This window comes from Squalius cephalus (assembly GCF_949319135.1).
Source record: "Squalius cephalus genome assembly, chromosome: 7".
Taxonomy (NCBI): Eukaryota; Metazoa; Chordata; class Actinopteri; order Cypriniformes; family Leuciscidae; genus Squalius; species Squalius cephalus.
The window spans coordinates 21,482,463-21,496,044 of NC_137128.1; the positions used below are offsets into that span (position 1 = coordinate 21,482,463).

General features: G+C 39.6%; 2 protein-coding genes across 2 annotated transcripts in view; one reads left to right on the forward strand and one right to left on the reverse strand.

Moving 5' to 3' along the window:
* The window catches only part of LOC307161240 (parafibromin-like), a 106,038-nt gene extending 97,850 nt beyond the window's left edge, over window positions 1–8,188 (reverse strand). Inside the window, exon 1 of the mRNA XM_079875863.1 lies at window positions 8,105–8,188. Within this exon, the coding sequence (XP_079731989.1) occupies window positions 8,105–8,167 (63 nt within the window). The 5' untranslated portion in view covers window positions 8,168–8,188. The remainder of the gene's footprint in view (window positions 1–8,104) is intronic.
* Window positions 5,758–7,963, forward strand: LOC307161276 (beta-1,3-galactosyltransferase 2-like; the record flags this gene model as incomplete). Its single annotated transcript, XM_079875897.1, has 1 exon — window positions 5,758–7,963. One exon carries the CDS (start codon window positions 5,758–5,760, stop codon window positions 6,904–6,906), a length of 1,149 nt encoding a protein of 382 aa, XP_079732023.1. The 3' UTR covers window positions 6,907–7,963.
* Window positions 8,189–13,582: the final 5,394 nt, after the last annotated feature.

Genomic DNA, 13,582 nt, shown 5'->3' on the forward strand with positions numbered 1-13,582 from the left:
TATAGATAGATGTTTGTCAGGCCGCCGAGGGCACACCCTTCAACGAAAACTCAAGATCTTCGCAATTTAACGTCGCAAAGGCCTTCAGATTACACTCACCAAATTTGAAGAGGATCAGATCAAATCTGTAGGAGGAGTTCGTTAAAGTACAACATCAGGAAATTATGAAAAATGCCCAAAATCTAGGAGGAAGTTCAAAATAGCTCACTTCCTGTTGTGTTTAGGGCTATGCTCCAAGAGACTTTTTTGTAGGTATTGGGTCATTACATGTATATACCAAATTTCATACCTGTGCGTGAAACGTAGAGCCGGGGCAAAATGTGGGGGCAATAATTTACCGAATTTGCCCCACACAATTTTGAAAACCATATCACACGTAAATTTTCACCACTTCTGAAGCGTGTGCAAAGTTTCATGAGTTTTCGAGCATGTTTAGGCCCTCTAAAAAGCGATTCACTTTGGAGAAGAAGAATAATAATAAACGGAGCAAAAACAATAGGGTCCTCTCACCATCGGTGCTCGGGCCCTAATTAAAGCTGCAAGCAGCGATGAAAAGGGCCCTCGCACCCCTGCCACCGCCACCCGGCACCTTTAGGAAAGGCCTTAAGATTACACTCACCAAATTTGAAGAGGATCAGATCAAAACTGTAGGAGGAGTTTGTTAAAGTACAACATCAGGAAATGGCAAAAACTGCCCAAAATCTGACAGGAAGTTCAAAATAACTGACTTCCTGTTGTGTTTAGGGCTATGCTCCAAGAGACTTTTTTGTAGGTATTGGGTCTTTACATGTGTGTACCAAATTTCATACCTGTACGTGAAACGTCGAGCCGGGGCAAAATGTAGGGGCAATAAGTAAGCCATTTTGCCCCACCCAATTTTTAAAACCACATCACACGTAAATTGTCACCACTTCTGAAGCGTGTGCAAAGTTTCATGATTTTTCGAGCACGTTTTGTATTTGCCACACTTCCTGCTACCAGCAGGTGGTGCTATTGCTATAATCATAATGAGCATTGGCATGTGTTCAGGACAGGAGTCTTATCAAACATGTGAAGTTTGTGGCAGATTGAAAATTGTATGCCTGAGTTACTGCAGGCTGTCTGTGGTTGCCTAGCAACATCAGAACTGCAAGCAACATTAATATTGAACTTATCTGATCATGCATATATCACCAAAAGGCCGAAATTGGGTGAACTAGTGCAAAAAATGCCCGTGCAAAATCAGTTTTTGTGTGTGTTTTTAGTAATTGTTGGTTTGGTGTGTGCTCATTGTTACAATTACACAGCAAAAGTTCAGTGACATTTTTATTTGTGCATGGTAAAAAGCACACAGTGAACTCCGAGAAAACGCTATGCTTGAGCAAACAGTTTGTGAATAGGCAACTACAAATGATGCCCGTGAAAGAGACTGTGAACGCATTGAATAGGATATGTTTAGTTGGTGAATAGCATAGGCTATTATTACACAGTAGCGACAACGTTAAGCGCACCAGAATGAAATATAATATTCAGAAGTAAACACTAACAGCATAGCTGACATACAGATTCAGTTTACATCCACAAATGAATAAGCACCTCGATTCAGGGAGCAGTGCAAAGTGCCCGTGCAAAATCAGTTTTTGTGAGCTGATCGCCGTCAAAAAAGTTCAGGAGATATTTCTTGCGATGGCAATATGATCAAAAATAACTTTATATTGATTCAATGGATTAATAGCATTTTGAAAAAAAAAAAAAAAGTCATGAATTTATTGCATTTTTGGGAAAAAATAATCCGTTTTTATAATAAATCTTAAAAAATTCAAATCCAGATTTTGATTTTCAATGTTGTTATAACCTAAAGATTCTATGTGAAAGTTTGAAACAGAAAATAGTGGTTTTCACACATTTAGTGGTTATCTCACATTCGAGAGATATGCGAATAACACACAGACAGACAGACGGACGTTTCTGTAATTTATAGATAGATGGATTTATCACGTTCGGGAACCAAACTATAATATTCAGAAGTAAACAGTGTAGCTGACTGAGTGTTTATGTCAGAATGTTTATTTTTAAACCACAGCCTTCTTGGGGCTTCTTTGACCGATACAACTCTCTAATGTCAGAATGTTTATTTTTAAACCACAACCTTCTAAAAATGATATATTTAACGATATCTTTTGCATTTCTCATCCAAACAATGTCAAACTTGGCACTGCACTTACTCGTGCCCGTGGCGAGACACCTGTCGAGTTTGAAATCAATCGGACTAACGGTTCGAGAGATATGCGAGGAACAGACACACACACACACAGACAGACAGACAGACAGACGTTCCTGTAATTTATAGATAGATGTTTGTCAGGCCGCCGAGGGCACACCCTTCGACGAAAACTCTAGATCTTCGCAATTTAACGTCACAAAGGCCTTAAGATTACACTCACCAAATTTGAAGAGTATCGGATCAAATCTGTAGGAGGAGTTCGTTAAAGTACAACATCAGGAAATTACGAAAAATGCCCAAAATCCAGGAGGAAGTTCAAAATAGCTCACTTCCTGTTGTGTTTAGGGCTATGCTCCAAGAGACTTTTCTGTAGGTATTGGGTCATTACATGTATGTACCAAATTTCATACCTGTACGTGAAACCAGGAGCCGGGGCAAAATGTGGGGGCAATAATTTACCGAATTTGCCCCCCCCAATTCTGAAAACCATATCACACGTAAATTTTCACCACTTCTGAAGCGTGTGCAAAGTTTCATGAGTTTTCGAGCATGTTTAGGCCCTCTAAAAAGCGATTCACTTTGGAGAAGAAGAATAATAATAAACGGAGCAAAAACAATAGGGTCCTCTCACCATCGGTGCTCGGGCCCTAATAATTAAAGCTGCAAGCAGCGATGAAAAGGGCCCTCGCACCCCTGCCACCGCCACCCGGCACCTTTAGGAAAGGCCTTAAGATTACACTCACCAAATTTGAAGAGGATCAGATCAAAACTGTAGGAGGAGTTTGTTAAAGTACAACATCAGGAAATGGCAAAAACTGCCCAAAATCTGACAGGAAGTTCAAAATAACTGACTTCCTGTTGTGTTTAGGGCTATGCTCCAAGAGACTTTTTTGTAGGTATTGGGTCTTTACATGTGTGTACCAAATTTCATACCTGTACGTGAAACGTCGAGCCGGGGCAAAATGTAGGGGCAATAAGTAAGCCATTTTGCCCCACCCAATTTTTAAAACCACATCACACGTAAATTGTCACCACTTCTGAAGCGTGTGCAAAGTTTCATGATTTTTCGAGCACGTTTTGTATTTGCCACACTTCCTGCTACCAGCAGGTGGTGCTATTGCTATAATCATAATGAGCATTGGCATGTGTTCAGGACAGGACTCTTATCAAACATGTGAAGTTTGTGGCAGATTGAAAATTGTATGCCTGAGTTACTGCAGGCTGTCTGTGGTTGCCTAGCAACATCAGAACTGCAAGCAACATTAATATTGAACTTATCTGATCATGCATATATCACCAAAAGGCCGAAATTGGGTGAACTAGTGCAAAAAATGCCCGTGCAAAATCAGTTTTTGTGTGTGTTTTTAGTAATTGTTGGTTTGGTGTGTGCTCATTGTTACAATTACACAGCAAAAGTTCAGTGACATTTTTATTTGTGCATGGTAAAAAGCACACAGTGAACTCCGAGAAAACGCTATGCTTGAGCAAACAGTTTGTGAATAGGCAACTACAAATGATGCCCGTGAAAGAGACTGTGAACGCATTGAATAGGATATGTTTAGTTGGTGAATAGCATAGGCTACTATTACACAGTAGCGACAACGTTAAGCGCACCAGAATGAAATATAATATTCAGAAGTAAACACTAACAGCATAGCTGACTTACAGATTCAGTTTACATCCACAAATGAATAAGCACCTCGATTCAGGGAGCAGTGCAAAGTGCCCGTGCAAAATCAGTTTTTGTGAGCTGATCGCCGTCAAAAAAGTTCAGGAGATATTTCTTGCGATGGCAATATGATCAAAAATAACTTTATATTGATTCAATGGATTAATAGCATTTAAAAAAAAAAAAAAAAAGTCATGAATTTATTGCATTTTTGGGAAAAAATAATCCGTTTTTATAATAAATCTTAAAAAATTCAAATCCAGATTTTGATTTTCAATGTTGTTATAACCTAAAGATGCTATGTGAAAGTTTGAAACAGAAAATAGTGGTTTTCACACATTTAGTGGTTATCTCACATTCGAGAGATATGCGAATAACACACAGACAGACAGACGGACGTTTCTGTAATTTATAGATAGATGGATTTATCACGTTCGGGAACCAAACTATAATATTCAGAAGTAAACAGTGTAGCTGACTGAGTGTTTATGTCAGAATGTTTATTTTTAAACCACAGCCTTCTTGGGGCTTCTTTGACCGATACAACTCTCTAATGTCAGAATGTTTATTTTTAAACCACAACCTTCTAAAAATGATATATTTAACGATATCTTTTGCATTTCTCATCCAAACAATGTCAAACTTGGCACTGCACTTACTCGTGCCCGTGGCAAGACACCTGTCGAGTTTGAAATCAATCGGACTAACGGTTCGAGAGATATGCGAGGAACAGACACACACACACACAGACAGACAGACAGACAGACGTTCCTGTAATTTATAGATAGATGTTTGTCAGGCCGCCGAGGGCACACCCTTCGACGAAAACTCTAGATCTTCGCAATTTAACGTCACAAAGGCCTTAAGATTACACTCACCAAATTTGAAGAGTATCAGATCAAATCTGTAGGAGGAGTTCGTTAAAGTACAACATCAGGAAATTACGAAAAATGCCCAAAATCCAGGAGGAAGTTCAAAATAGCTCACTTCCTGTTGTGTTTAGGGCTATGCTCCAAGAGACTTTTCTGTAGGTATTGGGTCATTACATGTATGTACCAAATTTCATACCTGTACGTGAAACCAGGAGCCGGGGCAAAATGTGGGGGCAATAATTTACCGAATTTGCCCCCCACAATTCTGAAAACCATATCACACGTAAATTTTCACCACTTCTGAAGCGTGTGCAAAGTTTCATGAGTTTTCGAGCATGTTTAGGCCCTCTAAAAAGCGATTCACTTTGGAGAAGAAGAATAATAATAAACGGAGCAAAAACAATAGGGTCCTCTCACCATCGGTGCTCGGGCCCTAATAAACGGAGCAAAAACAATAGGGTCCTCTCACCATCGGTGCTCGGGCCCTAATAAACGGAGCAAAAACAATAGGGTCCTCTCACCATCGGTGCTCGGGCCCTAATAATAATAATAATAATAATAATAAACAGAGCAATTCCAAGAGGGTCCTCACACCATCGGTGCTCGGGCCCTAAATATTAAGAGAAAAATCTGAGCGGGTAAAACAAAGAATAATCAAACATTCGCTTACTTTTAATGATGCCCAGATATCATTAAAACCTTTTTCATTTATGGAGTTAGATGAAATAATGAGTCAATACATGTGAGAAAATGTATTTCATTTAATCTTGTTGTGTTGCGTAAAAGGAAAGACAAGAAACGCGCAAAAACCTTAACCCATATTATTGGAGACCTCCATTGGACTAATAGACGGGCTTACAAACCAATAATATACATATGTAAAATATATTGCAAATTTTGTGTAGTACTTTAGCAAATAAAAATCATCCCCTTTCTTATTTGCAGATTTTCGCATATTTGGACTCGTATGTTATTCGGAGAGGCTTGACAAATCCAAAGAACCCAAAGAGATCATGCGATTGAAGCTGAGGAACAGATACCGCAGGGTTTCCCTTTTTCTCATTCTGCTGGTGTTTGTGGGATGCCTCATTACTCATGGCCATTACATTACTCATTACATTTGGCCCTGTCAAATCACCCAGGAGATGTTTGCTACTCAATGGCTCCAAACCATGAAAATCTTCAACAACTCAACCACGATAAATACAAACGGGTTGAGAGAGCTAGAAGCAACCCCTACACCACTAATAACACATGAAAATGTAATCTCATATTTGGATATTTTGAACATCAATTCAAGTAAAGAGATGAGAGCAGCGAGGACACTTAAAATTGAGCCTTACGAGTACATCCTTAATGAGCCGAACGCATGTCTCCTGAAAGCACCTTTCTTAGTGCTTTTGATTTCAGTTGAGCCCAAGAAAACAGACGCCAGGGACGCCATCAGGAAAACGTGGGGCAATGAAAGTATGGCAGGGGACTTGGGTTTCATCCGTCTGTTCTTCATTGGTGTAAATAGCGACACCCAAAGAAATGGCAGCAAACTACAGCACACAATAGAGGATGAAAGTCGACAGCATCATGACATCATCCAGCAAGATTACAGGGATACTTACAACAACCTTACCCTCAAAACGCTGATGGGGATGTACTGGATCACAAAGTATTGTCCAGAGGCCACATATGTCATGAAGACAGATAGTGACATGTTTGTCAACACTGAATACCTCGTCCAGAAACTCCTCAAGCCCATGGGACAACTAACACAAAAGTATTTCACAGGATATCTCATGACAGACTTCTCCCCAAACCGAAACAAAGAGAGTAAATGGTATATGCCCCCAGAAATGTACCATGGTAGACGATACCCCACCTTTTGTTCGGGAACTGGGTACGTCTTCTCAGGTGACGTGGCTAAGAGGATATATGTGGCGTCTCTGAGCATACCCAGGCTGCATTTAGAAGATGTGTATGTGGGTATCTGTCTAGCTAGACTGAGGATAAACCCAGTGCCACCACCAAACAATCAGCTGTTTAATCACTATCGAGTGCAGTACTCCAGCTGTACGTACAGCAACCTGATCACTTCCCATGGGTTTCACCCCAATGAGCTGATCCAGTACTGGCACCACCTGCAGAGCAACAAACACAATCCCTGCTAGACGACAGGGTAAAAGGACAGATTTCGCCATGCTTTATTGGTGTGGGGTTTTTTTTTTGGGGGGGGGGGGGGGGGGGTCTTACCAAATATACCATTGGATCACATCAGGGTTATGTTTTAACCAACTTTGGTTTTTTTGATTATTGGGTTTTCATTATGTAATATTAATGATGGGTTATCTTCACATATCTGACTAGTTAAATGGGTATAAAAATATGCAGTTGTGGGTTTTGAGCATTGGTTTTTGTGATCAATCTTATAGGAATGTAAATAAGCAGAAAAAAGTCCTTTGAGATATTACAGCTATAATGAAGAAAATCAGGGCACCTTTTGGTCCACAAAATGGCCGCAAGTGCCTAATTTATCCCCCAAAAGACAGCATAATCTTGACATTCATGTTATGGTCAGTACAGTAAAGAGAGACCTCTTACAGCTCCTGAAACATCTACCTATACACATACTTCCAGAGTCCTAAGGTCAAATTCAACAATAAGCTTCAATCAAATATAACGTGCTCAAACTAAACTAAAATCTTACTTGGTAAATGCAGAGGAAGTGACAAAGATTTAAAAAAACCTTGGTAAAAAGTTTGGTGCCATTTTGTGTCAAGTAAAATCAATATTTCAGTGTGAAAATGGGTGATTTCTCAAATCCACAATATAAGTCCAGAGAAATTGAGCAAACAAGTGTGACATCATTTCAAACTAAGTCTGACTGTTAAGAAGTTTGTATGGTATTCGTTTCAGAGGTTCAAAACAGCTCATGAGTACAAACTTTCGCCGGCTGTTAAACGCCTTCAAACTGCTATTGGTCCATGATGATCACGTAAAAGATAGGTGTGCTCTGGGGCTTCACCTTCTTTGCCATGGAAATCTTTTTAGGTTTATGTGGCGAGCAGGACGAGGCCGAGGGCCGTGGGAGAACTCATTTTATTTGATGTTTATGTTTTATTTGATGTGACAGCAGTCGTCCATGAGGGGCTGCTGTCTTTTACTTTCATTTTGTATTTGTTTTATTTTTGATATTAAAGTTTCTTGAATGTTTGCTGGTTCCCACCTCCTCCTTCTCACAACATTGAACCTCGTTAAAGTTTATTTCTTCACTCAGTACATCAAGGTCAGAAAGTGAACACACTGGAGAGCTGCTTTATAGTAGAAATTCTGATTTCTGAAATTGAAGAACATAACATATTAACTTACCGTCACTGACTTCAGCGTCATACCGTGATAGGTTCCCATAGTGTAAATTTTAAAACCCTCCATTTAAAAAAAAAAAAAAAACATTTCATAATTTCCAGTAAGCCTCAATTCCATTTTCAGGGGCTTCATCATAAATGGATAATGATACACAAGTACCTCTTTTCAGATCAGAGTAAATTTCAGATCAGAGTTTCCTAAACTGTGGTTCATAAACCTAAAGAGCTCGCTAACAGGTCACCCAGCCAACGATTTAACTAGGAACATTTATAAAAAAAAAATAATAATAAAAATACAATTTTTGTGCAGATATTCAATTAAAAATGTTTGCTGCTGCATTACCATTTAGTCAACATGTTTGATGGTTCAATGGTCAAAAATAAAGCTAGTGAAAACCAAACTACCTTCTTTTCCTTTGAATCGCTCCTGATCGTATCTGTTGTAGGCAGCTGGGACTGGCTGTTTATTTCTTGTTGCTGGATCCTATAGGATGAAAAAACAAATTGGAGTGCATAAATAAACATACATATATTAGGTTATATACTTCATTAGAGTGCCACTAGACATTTTTAATTACAGGTACACTAAGGCTGCATGATAAATCAAAAAGAAAATCAATATTGCAACATGGCCATATACTATAATAGTTAAAAGACATTGCTAATAGACGTGTATCGTGATGCTGTATTATTCTGCTAGTTAAAAATGTATTATGCAGTAACTTATAATATTGGTATGAATGAGCGTGTGCGTGTGATGGATTCATGCGCATACATGTCAGTGAGCGCCGCATCGCACGTCGAGTTCGTAGAGAGCTTTATTCAGTCCATTTTAAATTTTGATTTTGGCTGCCTCTCAAATGGGTCAAACCATAGATATTACTGCCAAGTAATAATGTGTTTAAAGTAAACATGCTAGAAATCCACGCACATTCAAGGATGTGCATTTATGGCATGGACGGAGAAAAGTTAAATAAGCAAATAGTCTATCTGTTCCGTGAGAGCAAAGGTACCACAGATCTATTATACATATGTAGGACAGATATAGGACAGATATATACATTATGTAAAACTGGTGGCCTTTATCAGTGTTCTGCTGTTATTAAAGCAAACAAGGACACATGTGCCAAATGTACCAAATACTAAGAAAGAGCACATAGTTCTATCAAACAAACTATCTACAAATCTATTTTACATAAAAGGAAGCAGAAACCACAGACATGCTCACGATATTGAAGCAGCTTGGTTGTGTACTCACCACCTGAGTTTGGTTCTGAGTCTGTCTCTGTTCAGGGGCTCGACCTTCTTCTCACGCCTTCACTGATTGTAGGATGGCAAAAATATTTTTGGAGAAGTTCTACAAAATCAAAATATCAACATGTTCAGGATATCATATTCTTTAAAATCTACACTTGTCTTTCTCTTTTGTGGACAACTGATCGTCATTCACAATGTAACCCCACAAACAACAAACATGACTTCAACCAAGTTATGAGATTGTGACATTATATTTTTTGACCATACTGTTTTTTTTAAAACATATTATTATTAAAAGTGCTACAATTATTGCAGTATGTTACTTATCTAGGTCTGCTACACACTGAAAATGTGCTTCATCCTTACTGGGATCAATACACTAATAGCGACACCACACAAGATAAAATCTTCATATATTTATTCTAGTACCTAAACATTTCTCAGTGGTTAATTCCTAAAATACAACATTGTGTTCCACCCACAGAGTCATATACTGTAAAAAAAATATGGACGTAGTGTCTGTGACACAACCCGCAGGTTTCCAAAGTGGGAGGAGTCGGCCGTCGCCATCGTGGTAGAGTGTCACCACGCGTCACTCCCGGATAAACAAAGAATGGCCAAAGAGACGGGATTCGCTGAGGTGACATCTAACAGACAGCAGACAAGGGTTGTAGTGACATCAGCGGCAATCCACCTGTCACTCAAGTGGCCACGCCCTTAATTATGCAGAATTTTAAGGCTTAATATAATTGAAACAGATGAGTTATAAAAAAAATTCACCACCTCACAGTTGTCATGAAGGGCAAAATTAGCTACAGTGAGGAAAATAAGTATTTGAACACCCTGCTATTTTGCAAGTTCTCCCACTTGGAAATCATGGAGGGGTCTGAAATTGTCATCATAGGTGCATGTCCACTGTGAGAGACATAATCTAAAAAAAAAATCCAGAAATCACAATGTATGATTTTTTAACTATTTATTTGTATGATACAGCTGCAAATAAGTATTTGAACACCTGAGAAAATCAATGTTAATATTTGGTACAGTAGCCTTTGTTTGCAATTACAGAGGTCAAACGTTTCCTGTAGTTTTTCACCAGGTTTGCACACACTGCAGGAGGGATTTTGGCCCACTCCTCCACACAGATCTTCTCTAGATCAGTCAGGTTTCTGGGCTGTCGCTGAGAAACACGGAGTTTGAGCTCCCTCCAAAGATTCTCTATTGGGTTTAGGTCTGGAGACTGGCTAGGCCACGCCAGAACCTTGATATGCTTCTTACAGAGCCACTCCTTGGTTATCCTGGCTGTGTGCTTCGGGTCATTGTCATGTTGGAAGACCCAGCCTCGACCCATCTTCAATGCTCTAACTGAGGGAAGGAGGTTGTTCCCCAAAATCTATCAGCTAGAATTCTGACCCTCAAAGAAGCCCTCCTAAGAAGGGTAAGAAGGGTAATTCCTTACCCTAAGAAGGGTAAGGAATTCTGACCTGTTAGTCTGCCTTTAAAATGTCCACCTCCACTCCATTTATTATCCTAAATTAGATGCACCTGTTTGAGGTCGTTAGCTGCATAAAGATACCTGTCCACCCCATACAATCAGTAAGAATCCAACTACTAACATGGCCAAGACCAAAGAGCTGTCCAAAGACACTAGAGACAAAATTGTACACCTCCACAAGGCTGGAAAGGGCTACGGGGAAATTGCCAAGCAGCTTGGTGAAAAAAGGTCCACTGTTGGAGCAATCATTAGAAAATGGAAGAAGCTAATGACTGTCAATCTCCCTCGGACTGGGGCTCCATGCAAGATCTCACCTCGTGGGGTCTCAATGATCCTAAGAAAGGTGAGAAATCAGCCCAGAACTACACGGGAGGAGCTGGTCAATGACCTGAAAAGAGCTGGGACCACCGTTTCCAAGGTTACTGTTGGTAATACACTAAGACGTCATGGTTTGAAATCATGCATGGCACGGAAGGTTCCCCTGCTTAAACCAGCACATGTCAAGGCCCGTCTTAAGTTTGCCAATGACCATTTGGATGATCCAGAGGAGTCATGGGAGAAAGTCATGTGGTCAGATGAGACCAAAATAGAACTTTTTGGTCATAATTCCACTAAACGTGTTTGGAGGAAGTAGAATGATGAGTACTGTGAAGCATGGGGGTGGTAGCATCATGCTTTGGGGATGTTTTTCTGCACATGGGACAGGGCGACTGCACTGTATTAAGGAGAGGATGACCGGGGCCATGTATTGCGAGATTTTGGGGAACAACCTCCTTCCCTCAGTTAGAGCATTGAAGATGGGTCGAGGCTGGGTCTTCCAACATGACAATGACCCGAAGCACACAGCCAGGATAACCAAGGAGTGGCTCTGTAAGAAGCATATCAAGGTTCTGGCGTGGCCTAGCCAGTCTCCAGACCTAAACCCAATAGAGAATCTTTGGAGGGAGCTCAAACTCCGTGTTTCTCAGCGACAGCCCAGAAACCTGACTGATCTAGAGAAGATCTGTGTGGAGGAGTGGGCCAAAATCCCTCCTGCAGTGTGTGCAAACCTGGTGAAAAACTACAGGAAACGTTTGACCTCTGTAATTGCAAACAAAGGCTACTGTACCAAATATTAACATTGATTTTCTCAGGTGTTCAAATACTTATTTGCAGCTGTATCATACAAATAAATAGTTAAAAAATCATACATTGTGATTTCTGGATTTTTTTTTTTTAGATTATGTCTCTCACAGTGGACATGCACCTACGATGACAATTTCAGACCCCTCCATGATTTCCAAGTGGGAGAACTTGCAAAATAGCAGGGTGTTCAAATACTTATTTTCCTCACTGTATACATGGAACAGAATCCATATGCCACAGTTTTGCTATAAAGTGCTTATTTTTTTTTAGATAAATTTGCTTGAGAAGCAAATTTGCGTAAGATATTAAGAATCGATATAAATCGGTAACATTTTACAATAAGATTTCATTTGTTAACGAACTAACAATGAGCAATACTTCTAAAGCATGTAATAATCTCTTTTAATGTCAACATTACTTAATGTGCTGTAAACTAACATTTGTTATATTGTCCCAATTTATTCATTTAAAGGGGTCATATAATGTCATTTTTGTACAAGCTAATATGATTCTTTAGGGTCTAAATAAAAAGTTTGTAATATACTTTAATTAAAAATTCTCATTAGTATTGTAAGAAAACACTAATTTTACCTGGTCAAAAACAGCTGTTTTCAGCACGCCGTTTGAGTGCATGGGTCTTTAAATGATAATGAGCTTTGCTCACCCCGCCCCTCTGTTCTGTGCGTACACCGTTTGTAACACAATAACCATGACGCGTTGTTTATTATAAACATGGGATTATGAATTATATTGAGAACGTCATACATAGAAAACATGTAATGGACCCAATAGCCGCATTCATCCTGAAGCGTGCAGCAAGTGATTTGCAAAGATTAATATAAAGATTAATATAAAGGTTAATAAAACGTTACACTCACTCACTTCTTCTGGAGGTGCGTCAGGAACACGAATAGTTGGTTTTTTCAGGAGCAGCTTCTTAGTAAAACCAGCTTTATAACGTACTGACCCTCGTTTGTAAAGCAGTCTGTTGAAATGATTCGCGCAAACATGAAAGCATTTACGTTGTGGGGAATATTCCCTTCGAAAACAAACTCAGCCACTGCATCTTCAGCGGTTCGGATTTAGGAACATCAAAATGACTGCTGTGTTCCTTATTACACCCACGCCATTCTACTCAGTGCTCCAGCTATCAGCAATGAACGCGCCGGTTGGCGCGGGCTATGATTGACAGCTCGCTCGCGAGGGCGGGTCTGGGTTGAAAGGCTGCTGTCAATCAACCATTGTGGGAGGGGCGGCTTGATTCAGGAGAGGGGGAAACATATAAGATTTTAAAAAAAACACTGGATGGATTTTTATCATTTTATGATGGTTGTGTACAGGCACTGCCAACACACATTTCAGTACAATCAACTTGTAAAAGTGCATGTACCATTATATGACCCCTTTAACATTTAAATTTAACCCCTTACCCCTTAACCCACCCTTAAACCTTACTACCAAACCTGTCCTTAACCTTACCCGAATCCCACTTCAGTACCAGCAAAAGTATTTGGCAGTACAACATGAACACAATAAGTACTTTGTACCTAACTTTTTTTAAATCTAAGTACATAGTAGTTGTAACAGAGTTGAGCGTAAGATTGC